The sequence below is a fragment of the Cervus elaphus genome, chromosome 33 (genome assembly GCF_910594005.1).
Source record: "Cervus elaphus chromosome 33, mCerEla1.1, whole genome shotgun sequence".
Classification (NCBI taxonomy): domain Eukaryota; kingdom Metazoa; phylum Chordata; class Mammalia; order Artiodactyla; family Cervidae; genus Cervus; species Cervus elaphus.
In genome coordinates, this window is record NC_057847.1 from 24,067,440 (window position 1) to 24,087,399 (window position 19,960).

At 37.9% G+C, this 19,960-nt stretch overlaps 1 protein-coding gene across 1 annotated transcript in view; it reads right to left on the reverse strand.

Moving 5' to 3' along the window:
- MTX2 (metaxin 2) overlaps positions 1-19,690 on the reverse strand; it is a 69,242-nt gene extending 49,552 nt beyond the window's left edge. The window contains exon 1 of the mRNA XM_043894424.1: positions 19,442-19,690. Within this exon, the coding sequence (XP_043750359.1) occupies positions 19,442-19,481 (40 nt within the window). The 5' untranslated portion in view covers positions 19,482-19,690. The remainder of the gene's footprint in view (positions 1-19,441) is intronic.
- Between the last annotated feature and the right edge of the window lie 270 nt (positions 19,691-19,960).

Sequence of the window (19,960 nt, forward strand, 5' to 3'; positions counted from 1 at the left end):
CTACAAGAGGCTCAAAAAAGACTCTCATAGGGCCATAACTCCTGCAGCGAAGGCAGTCTGTGTCCCTGCACACTTGGCACCACCAGGGTCCCCGCAAGCCAAGCAGCTGCGCCACCTTCACACTCAACTCTCACTGGGCACAGCTGCCACAAGCAAAAAAAAGTCTTGCATCTATGCGCACAGGGTCGCTTCAGTAGTGTCCAACTCTTTGCAACCCTGTAGACTGTGGCCTGCCAGGCTTCTCTGTCAGGGAGCAGGGTTCTCCAGGCAAGAATGCTGGAACGTATGGGCCAATACTGGTTGCCATACCCTTCTAGAGCACTACATTTCCTGCTGCTCTAGCCACCAACCCCCCTGAGTACCTGGTGCTGCCAGAACCCCTGTGACCCAAGCAGCTGCACCACCTCAACTGGCCCTCACAGGGGCAAACCCAAGTCCTCCAGGGCAGCCTTAGGGGCAAACCCAAGTCCTCCAGGGCAGCCTTAGGGGCAAACCCAAGTCCTCCAGGGCAGCCTTAGGGGCAAACCCAAGTCCTCCAGGCAGACTCAGGAGCAAACCCCAGTGGATGACCCACATGCAGAGGTGGAAATAAAACCACAACTGAAACCCAGGGGCAGTGTGGCTAAGGAAGAAGACCCAAAACCTTCCCACCAGCTGTACAAGCTGCAGATTAAATCCACACAATCAACCTGGCAACTCTGTGTCTATGGAATATATAAAAGGTCATCAAGAGCTCCCACAAAAGAGAACGCACTAGTTCTGATAGCTGTGGACACTCAAGGCAAGAACACACAGGAGTAGGACCAGATTAGAACCTGAGCTGCCCCCACAGCAGGTCCAGACATCAGCAGTGTTGGAAGCATCCTAGGGAAGTGAGTGGACTGTGACTTCCAGCGAGGGAAAGGACTCTGACAGCAGTGACTCAAGAAAAACATTTATTATTCTTATGTTTTGATTTGTTTTCTAGATTCTTTTGGATTTTTTTCCTTTTCTCCCCTGCTTTGTTGTAGTTGTCGATTTTACTGGCATTACGAAATCTAATTAAGCTTTTGCACTTTTTTGTTTTTTTTCTGTCACATTTTTTTAATAGTTATAAACCTTTGCCTCTCTGTTGAGCTTTTGCAGTTCTGCAGTTTTCCTTTTTTTTTCTTTTCTTAAATTTAATTTTTAATTTTTTAAACCTATTATTTTTTCTACATTTATTCCTTTGTTTGCTTTTCCTACTGTCCTTTTCCCCTTGCAGTTAATCTTTAATGTATATAAATCTTCTTTATCTATCTATATATAACTTTGCATATCTATTCTTTCTTTTCTTTCCTCAACATATTTGTTAGTTTTATTTTTATTGCTTTATTCCCCAATTGGCACCTTGTTTTAGTTTTGTTTTCCAGTTTTTGCTTTAGTTAGTTTTGTCTGGTAGATATAATTTTTGGTTTCCTTGGTTCACTGGGTCAATCTATTGTACTTTATTTTTCTTGGACTATTTTCATTTTGCTTATGGGTGTATATGTATATATGTATATTCAGTCACAATTTTTACTGATGTTATAAAACTCTGCCTCTATGTTGGGCTTTTACAGTTCTGTAGAGTTTTCCTTTTTTTTTCTTTTCCTTTTTTCTTTCTTCTTCCATTTTTTTCTTTCTTCTTTTCTTTTTTATAATTTTAATTTTTAATTTTTTAAACCTATTATATTTTTTCTACATTTATTCCCTTCTTTGCCTTTCCTACTGTTCTTTTCTCCTTGGAGTTAATCTTTAATGTATATAAACCTTCATCTACCTCTATTTAACTATTAACTACCTCTATTTAACTTATTTAACTATTTAATTCTAATTAATAGAATTAACTATTAATTCTTCCTAAGAAAAACTATCTATTCTTTCTTAGAAAAGTTCAATCTTCCAAGATTGAACCAAGAAGAAATAGAAATTATGAACAACCCAATTACAAGCACTGAAATTGAAGCTGTGATCAAAAATCTCCCAAAAAACAAAATCCCAGGACCAGATGGCTTCACAGGAGAATTCTATCAAACATTTAGAGAAGAGCTAATGCCTATCCTTCTAAAACTCTCAAAAAATTACAGAGGAAGGAACACTTCCAAATTCATTCTACGAGGCCACTGCCACCCTGATACCAAAACCAGACAAAGACAACACACACAAAAAAACTACAGGCCAATATCACTGATGAACATAGATGCAAAAATCCTCAACAAAATTTTAGCAAACAGAATTCAGCAACACATCAAAAAGCTCATACACCATGATCAAGTTGGGTGTATTCCAGGGATGCAAGGATTCTTCAATATACACAAATCAATCAATGTGATACACCATATTAACAAATTGAAAGACAAAAACCATATGATAATCTCAATAGATGCAGAAAAAGCCTTTGACAAAATTCAGCACCCATTTATGATTAAAACTCTTTTAAAAATGGGCATAAAAGGAACCTATCTCAACATAGTAAAGGCCATATATGAAAAGTCTACAGCAAACATTCTCAACGGTAAAAAAAACTGAAAGCATCTCCCCCAAGATCAGGAACAAGACAAGGGTGTCCACTTTCACCATTATTCAACACAGTTCTGGAAGTCCTAGTCACAGCAATCAGAGAAGAAAAAGAAATAAACGGAATCCAGATCAGAAAAGAAGCTCTCACTATTTGCAGATGACATGATACTGTACATAGAAAACCCTAAAGAAAGTATCAGAAAATTACTAGAGCTTATCAGTGAATTTAGCAAGGTTGCAGGATACAAAATCAACACACAGAAATCACTTGCATTTCTATACACTAACAATGAAAAATCAGAAACAGAAATTAAGGAATCAATCCCATCCACCATTGCAACAAAAAGAATTAAATATCTAGGAATAAACTTATGTAAGGAGACAAAAGAACTGTACACAGAAAATTATGACACTAATGAAAGAAATCAAAGACAACATAAACAGATGGAGAGATATTCCATGTTCCTGGGTAGGAAGAAGCAATACTGTGAAAATGACTATATTGCCAAATGCAATCAACAGATTCAATGTGATCCCTATGAAATTATCAATGGCATTTTTCACAGAACTAGAACAAAAAATTTCACAATTCATACGGAAACACAAAAGACCCCAAATAGCCAAAGAAGTCTTGAGAAAGAAGAATGGAGAAGGAAGAATCAACCTTCCTGACTTCAGATTATACTACAAAGCTACAGTCATCACGACAGTATGGTACTAGCACAGAAACAGAAATACAGACCAATGGAACAAGATAGAAAGCCCAGAAATAAACCCATGCACCTATGGGTACCTTATTTTTGACAAAGGAGGCAAGAATATACAATGGGGCAAAGACAATCTCTTTAACAAGTGGTGCTGGGAAAACTGGACAGCTACACGTAAAAGAATGAAATTAGAACACTTCCTAACACCATACACAAAGATAAACTCAAAATGGATTAAAGACCTAAATGTAAGACCAGAAACTTTAAAACTCTCAGAGGAAAACATAGGCAGAACATTTGACGACATAAATTAAAGCAAGACCCTCTATGACCCACCTCCCAGAGTAATGGAAATAAAAACAAGAGTAAACAAGTGGGACCTGATTAAACTTAAAAGCTTTTGCACAGCAAAGGAAACTATACGCAAGGTGAAAAGACAACCCTCAGAATGGGAGAAAATAATAGCAAATGAAACAACTGACAAAGGATTATTTCCAAAATAAACAAGCAGTCATACAACTCAATGCCAGAAAATCAAACAACCCAATCAAAAAGTGGGGAAAAGACCTAACGGACATTTCTCCAAAGAAGACATACAGATGGCTAACAAACACATGAAAAGATACTCAACATCACTCATTGTTAGAGAAATACAAATCAAACCCACAATGAGATTTATCACCTCATACCAGTCAGAATGGCCATCATCAAAAAGTCTTACAAACAATAAATGCTGGAGAGGGTGGGGAGAAAAGGGAACACTCTTGCACTGTTGGTGGGAATGTAAATTGATACAGTTACTATGGAAGATGGTATGGAGATTCCTTAAAAAACTAGGAATAAAATCACCGTATGACCCAGCAAACTCACTCCTAGGCAAATACCCTAAGGAAACCAAAATTGAAAGACACATGTATCCCATTGTTCACTGAAGCACTATTTACAATAGCTAGAACATGGAAGAAACCTAGATGTCTATCAACAGATGAATGGATAAAGAAGCTGTGGTACATATACACAGTGGAATATTAATCAGCCATAAAAAGGAATGCATTTGAGTCAGTTCTAAAGACATGGATGAATCTAGAACCTAATATACAGAGTGAAATGAGTCAGAAAGAGAAAGATAAATATTGTATTCTAATACATATATGTGATCTAGAAGAATGGTACTGAAGAACTTATTTACAGGGCAGCAATAGAGAAACAGACACAGAGAATAGACTTACAAACATGGGGAGAGGGGAGGAGAGGGTGAGATATATGGAAAGAGTAACATGGAAACTTACATTACCATATGTAAAATAGATAGCCAACAAGAACTTACTCTATGGCTCAGGAAACTCAAACAAGGCCTCTGTTTCAACCTAGAGGGGTGGGATGGGAGGAAGATGGGAGGGAGGTTCAAAAGGGAAGGGATATATGTATACCTATGGCTGATTCATGTTGAGGTTTGACAGAAAACAACAAAATTCTGTAAAACAATTATCCTTCAATAAAAAAATAAATTAAAAAAAAATTAGACTTCTACTTTCACAGATGATGATGGTAGTGGTGGTGGTGGTGATGGTGACAGCAGTTAAGATTCCTCAAGAATTCTACAGCTAATATACAGCATGTATTTTAAAATGCTGACAACTCAGTAATAAAGATGACAACTCAGTCTTTTCAGTGAGCTTAGGATATGAATAGATATTTCTCCATGACTGGCCAACAAGCACATGAAAAAATACTCAATATCATGAGTCACTAGGGAGACACACATCAAAACCATAAGGAGGTGCCACTTCAGAGCCACTAAAATGACTATAATTAACAAGACAGACAGTAACAAATATTTAAAGGATATGGAGCATTTCGAATTCTCACACATTGCTGGTGGGGATTTCTCAAAATTACCATTACGACTCAGCAATTCCACTCCTAGGATTTCACCCATGTGAAATGGGAAAACATATACACACAGAGATTTGTACAAGAAAGTTCACAGCAGCATTATTCATAATAATCAAATGGTGGAAACAACCTAAATGACCATCAGCTGATGAGTGGATTAACAAAATGTGGTATATCCATACCATAGAACACTATTTGGCAATAAAAAAGAATCGAGTAGAAAACCTGATACAAGACAGATGAATTTCAAAAGCATTATTCCCAGTGAAAAAAGCCAATCACTAAAGAATACACACTGTATGATTCCATTTATACAAGATATTCAGAATAGGCAAATCTACAGACAGAAAGTAGGTTAGTGGTTGACTCAGGCGGGGCTGGGAATAGAAATGATTGTATGTGGGCAAGAAATTTCTTTTGGGGGTGAAGAAAATGTTTGTCCTACAACTGGATTATGGTAATAATCACATCTCTATAAATACACTAAAAATTTTTTTAATTTTATACTTTAAAAGGTATATAAGTTATAGATCATAAATAGATCTTAAAACACTTCTAGCATTTATTGTGCACACTTAAGTGCTTGACATAGTAACTGTTTCACAACAACTTTATGAGGTGCATGTGTGCTAAGTCGCTTCAGTAGTGTCTGACTCTTCGCAACCCTATGGACTGTAGCCCACCAGGCTCCTCTGTCCATGGGGTTCTCCAGGCAAGAACACTGGAGTGGGTTGCTGTGCTCTCCTCCAGGGGATCTTCCTGACCCAAGGACTGAACCCATGTCTCTTGTGTTTCCTGCATTGGCAGGCAGGTTCTTAAGCACTGGTGCCACCTGGGAAGCCCATGATGAGGTAGCCACTACTATTATTATCCCTATTTTACAATAAGAAAACTAAGGCACAACCATAAATAATTTGCCAAAGTCATAGTGCTAATCAATGACAAGGGCTAGGGTTTGTCAGGTAGCGGCTCCAGAGTCAATGAACACACAACTGTACTAGCTAACCTCTTACAGAACCCACAGACAAACATACTCGGGTAATAATTACTATAACTAATTATAATTAAAGCAATTATAATCATTCTACAACAATGGTTCCCAACCCTTAATAAACAAGAATCCCCTAAAAAACTTCATAAAACTGTGTATTTCCATCAAACTCTAAACTCAGAGATTCTGATACTGTAGAAATGAAGGCCAAGAATCCAAACTTGCCACAGGCATGTCCAGTAAATCTGATGAAGATGGTCTGTGACCACAAAAAAAAAAAAACTGTCCTGAGGACATGGAGTACACCTGAAATAAGAGTAAGTTCTTTTCACCCCTTTCATTCATTTGCCTCATTAAAGAATGTGGCAGTAAGGATCTCTGTAGATTAATTTTATTCAAGAAGATTTTTGCCAATCTTATTCTATGTAAGTATTTGTGGATATGGCTTAAAGCCATGTCTTAAAACATGGCTTTAGTTAATATGTTGCAATTTTACAGTGTTCCAGAATAAGCTTTTAAGATTAATGAACTGAGGCCACACTTGTTCTGGAACCAGAAAGTGGTTAAATGATAGTTTTTCCATTAGATGTAATCAATAAGGAAAGTAAAATTAAGTTAGTAGCTATGAGATTTGAACGTGAGCCATTTGAACCTATCTACTTGAAACTAGAGATCAATTTCAAAAAGTTACTCAAGGATCAATTTCACAAAACAGACAAATTTCTGGAGCTTAACAAGGGTGAAAAAAACAAATTCATAGCATCATCAAGCCAATAACCCAGACTACAGTGAATATAAGCTAAAACTGAAAACGTTCCATTCTTATTCAGTAAGGATTCATATGTCATCCTCTCAAATGGCTATGTTTAGACTTTGTCTCATTATAAAAATGATCCATCATTTTTCATTAATTTCCAATAAAAAGCTGGCCAACTCCAAGTGACTATGAATAGATATGAACCTTGTAGCTAGGGCTCAAAATGCGAATTTTGTTTTTAAAAATGGTAATCTGGAATTCATAAAAGAGGAAACACTGACACCATGTCTGAGCTTTTCTCAGAAACAAAGATGAATATGTGATCAATAGCAGAGCTATACAAAAACAGCTGGTTTAGATTAAAAGCGCAATTTCTGGCCAGAAAACTGAGAAAAGACAAACAGTCCCACACAAATATCAGAACTCAACATTGCTAACAATGTTAACCTTCAAGATTTAATGGTTTTCTAAATCTAATCCTAGTAAATGTAAAATAAATGTCCCTTCAACTAAGAAGCAATCCTCCCCACCACTCTAAACTCATTACAATCATTGTAATAATACTATCTGTTATTTTAAATATCTACTATGTTCTAATACTGGACATAGATTCACTCTCTCCTGTCAAGCTAGGTAACCAGAGAACTCTCTTTTCCTCCTGCGTCACTCCTCTCTGGCAGCCATGAGACAAATGATTCCCTACAGAGGATCTGATCTGTTGTTACATCTCCAGAAATCTTGGCAGAATTGCAAGATTCCCCAAGAACAAAAACAAAAAGACAAAATAAACAGGAAATAAGATAATACAGCCTAACCATCACAGAATCCCTTCATGAACAGGAGCACAGGGAAAGAAAATCCTCAGAGAGGCAGAAAAAAATATATTAAAGCCTTGAACTAAACTACCATAGGTTATTAAACTTGCAAAATGTACCAAGGACTATGATAAATAGACAACGATTAATATAAAACTGCCACTGCTCTCTAGGATCTAATTTTGTTGAGTAGGTGGGGGGCGCAGAACAGGGGGAGGGAGAAGAGGTGACTGAGATACACGTCACCATTCACAATACAATAAACCCATACAGGTGGGTTGGGGAAAACAGAGGTCTCAAAGTGAGACATGGCGGGGTTCCCCTCCCAATTCTACAACTTATCGCCTAAGTGACCTTAGCCAAGTTGTGTAATCTTTCTTGCCTCATTTACCTCATCTGTAAAAAGAGGAAAATGACCCACCTTGTAAGGCTGTTGAAGAATAAAACTAGATAAACTATGTAAATACCATATACAAGCTCTAAGCTCACAGAATGTATTCAGTAACATTAATATAAGCATCAGACCAGAGGTTTGTATAAAGCACTAAAGGAATCTTCTTGAAGAAATAACAACCTGCTGGAGGAAGACAGGAAAGAATTCACAAGAGGAGATGAAATCTGAACTGAGTAAAAACACAAATAATAATAATCACCAGGGCGCCAGACAGCGGGTGAGGGTGCAGAGAGAGGAGTTCAGATGGTCACTAAGTATCTAACACCCAAACTCTGTTTGAGAGAAGAGAGGTAAAAGACTCAGTAAAGACTTCCTAAATTAGCATTTGTACTATAGGATACACCACTTTGTATCCAAACTATCTGTTTTGATGGATGTGTCCTACACAAGGATGTTAAGTTCATCAAAAGCAACAATTGTCACCCATTTTTTTACCCCAGCACCTAGCAGAGCACCCAGCACAAATTAGATACTCAGCCTAAAAATATATTCTATGGAAAATACAAGCAGGTCTTTTGCTATCTAAAGCCTAAAAGATAATTGACAGCAAAAAATTGCTGTAAGTCTGGAAATAAAACCATCTAAACAAACTAACATCTCAGGTTAAGTCATGAAGTAACTTCTTTGGCTTATAGAAGTTCTTAGAGATAAAAAATATATAATCAGCACAAAAACAGAGCTAAGTGTATATGCATAATGAAATGCTTTTTATGGTTTCTATTTTGCTAAAGCAGTTACAGTTAATGGGCATTGCCATGACAAAATGATTGTTTTTATGAAAAGAACCTTCTTTATTACTAACCAATCAAATTTCATTTTTATTACTGATGTAGAAAAGTTCAAAACCATGATTCATTTATAAAGCGTACAAAAATAAGAAAAGTGTTCAAGAACAGAGTACAGGATCATTTACAAAGCAATAAAAAATTAAACATGCATTTTTCTTACTGCCAAGGCAGATACTTCTACACATAAATGTCTGTAGCTGGATTTGCTGAATATAATGTCTGTCTTTGAACAAAAAATGAGAAGCCTGAATTTAATATCTCATCTCCAGTTGACATCTTCAGTCCATCTGATAACTGCTTATCAAGAAATATCAAAAACGTTTGAAAAATGTTAAGAAGTTTGATGGTGTTTTCTTTCAATTTCCACTCAAATATGAAAGACTTGAGCTAACATTAATAACTCAGAAGTCTTCACAGAAGAGAGACTGACAAATTTTATGGGGCATACATCAACAAAATCTTTTAAGCTAAAAATGAAAAGTCAAGTAATTTCAGGGTATAGATTGTTAATAAAGCATACAACAGAAGCAAAATTCATGTTATGCTTAATGTGGACTATTACAAGGTCAAAAACAAGTCTCTCATGTGATCTTCACAGCATACCAAAGTTTTCTAAAATGAAACAAATTATTGGCTCTAAGAATTTGGTTTCCAACCTATTCATGAATACAAATATGATAAAATAGATCACACTGATGTCAATAAATTGTGTTTTGTCTCTAATCTGAAGTTTAAGCTATTTTGTCATTGTTATTGCATCTGCCCCTTTAATATTTACTTCACAGGTGCCAAGGTGATAAGCACTACAGTAGAGACTATTCCTACAATGAACACAAATGAAAAAAAGACTCTCTGAAATGTTATGGCCAATTCAGTAACTTCTTATTAATTCCTCAGTGCCTTCCTCAATACTGGAAAATCCTCAGAATGCAGATTACAAATAACTAACAAATCTTTATTTTCAATAACAAAGAAATGTAACATATTTTTTCAAATATCTGTTGCAATGATTATTAGATATTTGATATGCAGATATAAGAGCCCTGACTATCACTTTTTTATTCTCAATATACCTTGTGACCAACAGCATCACTTCTATTATACAAAGGACTTTTAACCCATAGTTTCCACTTCATTGAGCCTCTAGAATCCTCCTGAAATGTTCTAAGTCCAGATTTCCCAGTATTCATGTGAAAGAAAGATGGAATAAAAAAGCTTATTACTGATAAAAAAAAACAAAACTTTTAAACATGTCTGTACTTATTACACTTAACTTCATGTTTACATAAGGATGTCATGGAACCCTGTAAAACTACTTTCTGAGATGATACCATAAAGTAATGCTACTGCCAGAAGGAAATTATTAATAAATTTAAATAATTAAGCACCTGCATACCCACAATGAGATAAATGAAATATCCCAAGTCTTCTTTTTCATACTTTACATAGTTTACAGAGCTTCTAAATAAAGAACAGACATCGCCCTGATTTCAAAAGATTATTTTAACTGTGCTATGATGAAATTGACTAATATGCTTAAAATATATCAACACATTAGTGAAGTAATATTCACTAATTCAGAAAAGATGGCATAGTTAATAAAAATAAAGACACTTCGGATATTTTTGTGTCCAAAATATTAACACGATATTACAATGGCAATATCCTCAAAGGCACCAGGAAAACAAAGTAATAACAGAAACTACCATGTACTAAATTTACCATGTACCACCCTAAAATAGCTGCCGACCATACTTTATAAAATATACTGTCCTTTCACAAATAAGGAAACTGGCCTATCAAGGTCTGTCCAAGATTATAAAACAAAAGGCAAAACTGAGCTTAGAACTCAGTTCTATCTCACTCCAGTGGCCTTATTTTCATACAAGTTTCAATTTCCTTATCCATAAAACAAAAACAACACCTAAAAGGATCAAATTGTTAATATCAGCAGCTATGTATTATCTAGCACAGTGGGTCAAAAATGGAGACTTACTCTTATCATCAACCAGATACATAGCAACTAATTTTTTAAGGCTAAAAGCTTTCAGCAAAACCTCATGATAAACCACTGAAAAAGCTTCAGAGTATTTACACCTATGACCTATACTGAAGATTCAATTATGTAATGAAGATAAATATGGCTGATACTTATCAAAGGTATAATCTTGAAACAAATATCTTAGAATAATTTGTTATGGGGTAATTTTAATGTAATAACTGTTTACAGATGTTTTATATTATTGAAATGAATTATCTAAAAGCAATTTTAAAAGTTTTACCAAACTTGTATTTTTACACAAGAGGACAGAGGCAAAGTCCAGCAAGAGAGAAAAACTGATAGGTAAATGTGTCAAAAATAACATTAATGAACACTTATTGAGCACTTATTATGTGCCAGACACAATGCCAAACATTTTCTATCTTTTCTTATCTAATCCTTAAATAATCAGCAATTATCTTTACCGATTTGCAAATAAGAAACCTGAAGCTTTAAAAGGCAAGTGACTTGCCTAAGGTCACACCTTTAGCAAGTAGCTGAATAAGAACCCAGATCTGACTCTCACTTCCAAGTCCACAAAAAGAAAGCAAGGCGAAGGGAGTGATCAGCACTGAAGAAGATTCCCGCAGTTTAAATTCAGTATCTCTCTAGTTTTTTGCATGTATCTGATGACAGTGTGGAACCCTAAAAGCTGGAGACGCTCCTGGTGCAGAGACAGGCAAGTGAGTCAGTCATTTCCTGTCACAGTATCCCAGCCTTTGACTACTACAGTGACCACGCCAAATTTGGTCACACAACCCAAATGGGAATACTGAATCCTTCCCCAGGATATGTTCATACCCAACTATCTGTAAAAAATACATTTTTAACCTGAAACTCAAGTAATGTGTTGAAAATCTTGCCAGTTTAAAACAAAAAGCAAGTGAAAATTTAAAATACACAGGCTGTTATAAAAGATTCTGAAAACCATTCAATATCCAGACTATTTATCCTCCTTTTACAGTTCTTAATCTAGCATGTCCTTATCTAGAGATTCAAACTTTAGTTCAAAAATCATAAGTTACCATTCCTTTCCACATCACCAAGTTAAAAGAAAAATTCAAAATTCTCTCCTTAAAAAATGTATCCAAATGAACTATTCAGTTAGATACACAAATATGTATTTGCAAGTACCATTTATATCAGCAAATTCATATATACCTATGATGGCTCTGAAGTCCATTAAACTGGTTAGACTAAACTACCTTTGCCAGAATACCCTTTCTACTGTTGTCTTATTAGGGTGAGCTACAAGGGACATCCTCCAGCAGGTAGTGGGAACACAGAGGGAAGACAGCCATTTTGTAGCAAGCACCTCCCAGTTATTCAACTACTACTCTAGGCGAGCTGGGAAGGAATTTTGTTGACATAACTAAAGCAAGCCCTGATAATAACTTTATGTTAATCAAAAGGGAGATTATCCTGGGTGGGCTGAACTTACTAACAAACAAAGCTCAGCCTCTGCAAGCAGCACCTGCTGCACGTGCGCTCTCCTCATGGAGCCCCTTCATGGCTATCTGCCTGTGGCCTTAGCATCTGGTTGGCCAACCTCCACAAGAACAAAAGCCTCTGAGAGAGAGTGTGTGTGTGTGTGTGTGTGTGTGTCTGTGTGTGTCTGTATGTGTGTCTGTGTGTGTACAACCTCCACAAGAACATAAGCCAGTGTGTGTGTATGTGCATGTGTGTGCAGCCTAAGCCAGTTCATGTGTGTGTGTGTCAACAGCATAAGCCCATTCATGTATGTGTGTGTGTGCAAGTGTGTGTGTACACAGAGACAGAACTAGAGCTCCTACCATTTCTCCTTCTCAGTCTGAACTAATGTAATACATGAACACCCATCATAAAAAGACTAGATAAGCTAATTATGATTTCTTCATTACAATGAAATACAATACAAACTTTAACAATGATAAATATGTCATTTCATTCACAGACATGGAAAAGAGATGTCAATGTTACATGACAAACAGATTACAAAAAAGTATGCATATTATATATTATTTATGTTTCTTTTTTTATTTTAGAGAGAGTGAATGGGGTAGCTTTGTTCACCAAAGTTATAATGAGGAAGATGGGATTTCAAATTTATGATTTTAGGTGACTTTTACTTTATATCCTTTTTTTTTTTTCATTTTCTACAATAACAATGTATTATTTTTATTATGAGGGAAAAAAGAAAAAAAAATAAACCTTTCTTATTTGACAGAGAAATAATGTCTAGTAGACTTACAGACTAAAATGTGCTTAGTTATCCAAGCAAAGTGAACAGTTGAGGCAAAAGTCAACATTTGCCAAAGATGGACACTACAAATAGTTTAGAACAGCAAGAGTTCAAGGAAAGGGGTGACAAGAGATGAAGCTAGAGAGACAGACTCTAACTTACAGAGGGTCTTACATGCCTCACTCCATCTACTGACAACAGGGAACAAATGATGGTGTTCAAACAAGAGGAGTTACCTCTGCATTTTAGGAAAATAAAAATAATTCAACACAAACAAACAAAAGCCCACTGAGGCTTCCAGTATACAGGCTGTACTAGAAAGAGATAAGACTGAAATCAGGGAAACCTATTCAGACAATACTACAGTAATTCAAGCCAGAAATAACAAACCCTAAACTAAGGTAGAGATGGAAGGAATAGCCACTGAGTCATAATAAGGAGTAAGAACTGAGAGAACTTGGAGGGGGAATACATTAGTAGTAAAGTGACAGAAATGGTTCACTTAAATGGGGGAATTCAGAGGCGGCTTCTAAAAGATGTCCTTATGAATGAGGCTCTCAAGGAGGGTACCTCATGAGTATCACAGCTAGATGGAAGACATCTTTATATGTTTCCAAAAGAAACACCAGTTTGTTGGCCCACTGAAGGAAAGAATTATAAGCAAAGTGCTAAATACATTTAAAAACAGAGCTCTCAACTACAAAAACAGATTCACATTTACTTAAGTTATTAATATAACAGAACTGTGTAGATATATATATATCTCTAATCTCTCGAGGTTCGTCTCTTCCAAGAAAACCACATTACTGCCAGAAGCAGAATCAGTTCACTCAGTTCAGTCACTCAGTCGTGTCCGACTCTTTGTGACCCCACGCACTGCAGCACCCCAGGCCTCCCTGTCCATCACCAGCTCCCAGAGCTTACTCAAACTCATGTCCATGGAGTCAGTGATGCCATCCAACCATCTCATCCTCTGTCATCCCCTTCTCCTCTCGCCTTCAATCTTTCCCAGTTCAGGGCCTTTTCAAATGAGTCAGCTCTTCATATCAGATGGCCAAAGGATCGAAGTTTCAGCTTCAGCATCAGTCCTTCCAATGAATATTCAGGACTTATTTCCTTTAGGACAGACAGGCTGGATCTCCTTGCTGTTCATGAGACCGTCAAGAGTCTCCTCCAACACCACAGTTCCAAAGCATCAATTCTTTGGCTCTCAGCTTTCTTTATAGTCCAACTCTCACATCCATACATGACTACTGGAAAAACAATAGCCTTGACTAGACGGACCTTTGTTGGCAAAGAAATGTCTCCATTTTTTAATATGCTGTCTACGTTGGTCATAACTTTCCTTCCAAGGAGTAAGCGTCTTTTAATTTCATGGCTGCAATCACCATCTGCAGTGATTTTGGAGCCCAAAAAACTAAAGTGTCACTGTTTCCACTGTTTCCCCATCTACTTGCCATAGAGTGATGGGATTGGATGCCATGATCTTAAGTTTTCTGAATGGTGAGCTTTAAGCCAACTTTTTCACTATCCTCTTTCACTTTCATCAAGAGGCTCTTTAGTTCTTCTTCGCTTTCTGCCATAAGGGTGGTGTCATCTGCTTACTGAGGTTATTGATATTTCTCCCGGCAATCTCGATTCTAGCTTGTGCTTCATCCAGCCCAGCATTTCTCATGATGTACTCTGCACAGAAGTTAAATAAGCAGGGTGACAATATACAGCCTTGATATACTCCTTTTCCCATTTGGAACCAACCTGTTGTTCCATGTCCAGTTCTAACGGTTGCTTCTTGACCTGCATACAGTTTTCTCAAGAGACAGGTCAGGTGGTCTGGTATTCCCATCTCTCTCAGAATTTTCCACAGTTTATTGTGATCCACACAGTCAAAGGCTTTGGTATAGTCAATAAAGCAGAAATAGATGTTTTTCTGGAACTCTCTTGCTTTTTCGATGATCCAGTGGACGTTGGCGATTTGATCTCTGGTTCCTCTGCCTGTTCTAAAACCAGCCTGAACATCTGGAAGTTCATGGTTCACATATTGTTGAAGCCTGGCTTGGAGAATTTTAAGCATTACTTTACTAGTATATGAGATGAGTGCAATTGTGCGGTAGTTTGAGCATTCTTTGGCATTGCCTTTCTTTGGGACTGGAATGAACACTGACCTTTTCCAGTCCTGTGGCCACTGATGAGTTTTCCAAATTTGCTGGTATATTGAGTGTAGCACTTTCACAGTATCATCTTTTAGTATTTGAAATAGCTCAATTGGAATTCCACCACCTCCACTAGCTTTTTTCGTAGTGATGTTTCCTAAGGTCCACTTGACTTCACATTCCAGGATGTCTGGCTCTAGGTGAGTGATCAAACCATCATGATTATCTGGGTTGGGAAGATCTTTTTTGTATAGTTCTTCTGTGTATTCTTGCCACCTCTTCTTAATATCTTCTGCTTGTTAGGTCCATACCATTTCTGTCCTTTATTGAGCCCATTTTTGCATGAAATGTTCCCTTGGTATCTCTAATTTTCTTGAAGCGATTTCTAGTCTTTCCCATTCTATTGTCTTCCTCTATTTCTTTGCACTGATCACTGAGAAAGGCTTTCTTATCTCTCCTTGCTATTCTTTGGAACTCTGCATTCAAATGCATGTATCTTTCCTTTTCTCCTTTGCTTTTCGCTTCCCTTTTCACTGCTATTTGTGAAAATTTGGCCTTGGAGTACAGAATGAAGCAGGGCAAAGGCTAATAGAGTTCTGCCAAGAGAACATACTGGTCATAGCAAACATCCTCTTTCAACAACACAAGAGAAAAATCTATACATGGACATCACCAGATGGTCAACATAGAAATCAGATTGATTATATTCTTTGCAGCCAAAGATGGAGAAGCTCTATACAGTCAGCAAAAACAAGACTGGGAGCTGACTGTGGCTCAGATCATGAAGTCCTTATTGCCAAATTCAGACTTAAATTGAAGAAAGTAGGGAAAACCACTAGACCATTCAGGTACGACCTAAATCAAATCCCTTATGATTATACAGTGTGAGAAATAGATTTAAGGGACTAGATCTGATAGACAAGAGTGCCTGATGAACTATGGACAGAGGTTTGTGACATTGTACAGGAGACAGGGATCAAGATCACTCCCAAGAAAAAAAAAATGCCAAAAAGCAATATGGCTGGCTGAGGAGGTCTTACAAATAGCTGTGACAAGAAGCAGAATACTGTGAATAGTTGCTGGATTTGAGTCACACTTACCAGTCAAATACAAGGTTTCATATAAATCATGTTAACCATCATTTTTTTTTTTTTGCTGTTGCCAAAATATAATCTTCCAAATTTTTATAATTACAACCATTTAAATTCAAAATTAAAATATTCTCACTCCAACACACTATCCTTATTCTTCTGAAATTACTAGTTAAAATTGAGTATTCTCCTACATTTTTTTTGCTTACATATACCTGTTTACACAGGTATACAGCTGTTTACACAGCTTCTCTGGTGGTTCAGAGGGTAAGGCGTCTGCCTGCAAGGCAGGAGACCCGTGTTCTATCCCTGGGTTGGGAAGATTCCCTGGAGAAGGAAATGACAACCCACTCCAGTATTCTTGCCTGGAGATTCCCATGGACAGAGGAGCCTGGTAGGCTACAGTTCACGGGGTCACAAAGAGTCGGACATGACTGAGCGACTTCACTTCACCTGTTTACACAGGATTCATTTAAATGGTTCATAGTATATATATACATAACTCTATAACTTGTTTTTATTAATATCTAAGATAATCAGAGTCTTCAAGCCAATATGCTTAACGGCTATGTTGCTATTGTTGTTTAGTCACTATGTCTGACTCTTGCAACCTCACGGACTGCAGCCCATCAGGTTCCTCTGTCCATGGGATTTCCCAGGCAAGAATACTGGAGTGGGCTGCCATTTCCTTCCCCAGGGGATTTTCCCAACCCAGGGACTGAACCCATGTCTCCAGCATTGGTAGGTGGATTCTTTACCAATGAGCCACCAGGAAAGCTTAACAGCTATACCTCATCATTTTTCTGCAATAATGTGGGCATGCCATAACTTTACTCTCCCAGGTGCGCAGTGATAAAGACTCTGCCTGCCAATTCAGGGGACACAAGAGATGCAGGTTAGATCCCTGGATGGGGGAAGATCCCCAGGATTTCCTGCCTGGAAAAGCTCATGAACAGAGGAGCCTGGCAGGCTACAGTCCATGGGGTCACGAAGAGTCAGACACAACTGACCATGCATGCCGTAATTTAACATATGTTTAGGATGTCTCTGGGTTTTTGCTATTACAAATACTACTACAATTACTACAGTTGTATATTTCTTTAAATACTGGCCCTTACATTTCTATCAGATAAATCCCATGAAGAATTTCTGACTCAATTAACAGCATTTAAATAAATATTGCTATGTTAAGTTCCCCAAAAGCAGTTGTTTCTTACAGACTCCCCAATACTTCGAGGGCAACTGTTTTCCCCATGCCAGTGTCAGTACTAAAAATTATCATATTCATTTCTGCCCATTTGACTGGGTGGAAATTAGTGATGGAGGGCATCTTTTCATATGTTCACTGCTGATTTGCATTTCCCCTTTAGTAAACTGCCTGTTCTTATCCTTTACCTTTGATTCTGTTGGACTGCCTTTTTCTTAATTTGTAGAAACTTATGTGTCTCATCATACGAAGCTTTTAAAATGTATCTGCAAAAATTCTGTTAATTTTTTCTTCCATGCACTCTGAACTCTGTATCTTGCTTAGGCCTCCTACACTATATCACCTATATTTTTCCTAATTATTTTATTACAATTTGGTTTTTGTTCTTATTTTACACTTAAATTTTTAATTCATCTAGAATTTATTCTTGCAGTGTCATGACTGAGGAGTTGTCCCAACACCACTTATTGAATTATCCATTTATAAGTGCCTCCTCCTAGAGTGATCACCCCAAATAGCTAAGATGGCAGATTGATAAAATTCTTAGAAACTCCTAAATTTCAGTAATTGAAGCAAAGTTCCAAACTGATTACAAGATATTCATTTCTTCCTTAAAAGAAATCACACATTAGGGGAACATGCACACTGTATGCCAATATCAGTATGTAACTGTGAAATATTTTAATATAGCAATCTACATTCATGATCTAACATTTTAAAAAACATGAACAGTAAGAGCAAATAATCATTGCTTGAAATCTCAAGATTATTCATTAATTCAGGTCACGAATACTTATTGAGCACCAACTGACAGGTCCTCAAGATACTAGAAACAATGTAAATATTATTCCTGCCTTCAAGAAGCTTGCAATCTAGTGGGGGCTTCCCTCATTTTTAGAAGACAATGTCTTTGAGTGAGAAAAAGAAAGAAGAACTAAATGTTAACACAAATGTAATGAAAAATATTTTGGCAAATTCCATGACATTCAATACTTTTCATTTCAAAAATACTACCTTATTGCAAAGGTACCTAAGTATCCTGGTAACTGAATATTTACCGTACTCACAATGAAAATACTTCTAGGACGTTTAAAACTAACTCCATTTAAAGATTAACCCATCAACCTATACCTACAATAGTCTCACTTTCTCAACAATATTTAATATCTTTCACTACAGTAAATAAGAATCTTGATAACAGAAATATATTCAATAACAGAAATTTTCAAAATATATTGTAAATCTATTTACAACAGCCATGTTCAGTCCGTCAAGTCAAAGGTGTTTCAAAAAATTCATGCAGCCTTAAAAATGTGTCAGTGAAGCTGGAGACCCAGCAAATGGCAACATTGGGCTGCTCGGAGAGGAAACTTCATTGGCCTCTCAAATGACAATGGCGACTCATTAGTGACAGCACCTTAAACCTCAGGTCCCACACCGAGGCTGCCCCCACACTTAACTCTGAAGCTCTCGGATATGGCCACGCCCCCCACCTTAATTCCAGGCCACAGCGTTCTCCACTTATCCCAACACCTCCAGACCAAATGGGTAACTGGACAAAGTACTGCCCAGTAAAAAAGGATGGGATTCCCACTCCTCCGAGCTGACCGTAACTGAGTTTCTCCCCCTCAGTTTTCTCATCCAGGAGTTGGCGGTCAGTGCCCGCCTCTATCCCGAACCTTGGGTTCAGCGTCTAATGCTGCAAGGCTGGAGGAAAGCTGCAATGCTTAAAGCCGCACTGCTCCCTACGACTACCCCACGCCGGCCCCCGCCTCCGTCCGGGTCCGCTGCCACACACGCTACCTGCGATCTGGGAGACTAAGGCTTCCGCAACTAGAGACATGTCGGCTGGGCGGCCCTGCGCCCGCAGTTCCTGCTCCCCGCGATCCTCAGCGAACTCCCGCGCAACCCCGGCGGCTCCTGGCACCTAACAGGCCTGGCCCCGACTGAAGCTCCGACTCCCACAGCCCACCCAGCGGCGGCGGCAGACCACCGGCTTAGACTCCCAAGGTTACCACCAGGCCAGGCCAGGAACTTCCGGCGCAGCTGACAGCGGCGCGCGAGCGCTTCCGGTGGCCCCGCCTCCGCCTTCTCTGGCATTTCCTGTCCCCGGGCTCCCGGCCGCTGGGGCCACCCCAGCAAGGGAGAGGGGAAGGGAAGGGTATTTGATTCCCGACTCTGGCGTACAGGGTGGGCGGGTGTACCCCAGAAGTTTTCAGTTTCCTTTCCAAGCGATATTTTTGTAAGCAAATAAGTTTTTTTTTTAAGTGATTTCAAACAAGAGGCAGTTGTTTGCTCATGATTCTATGTGCTAACTTAGTC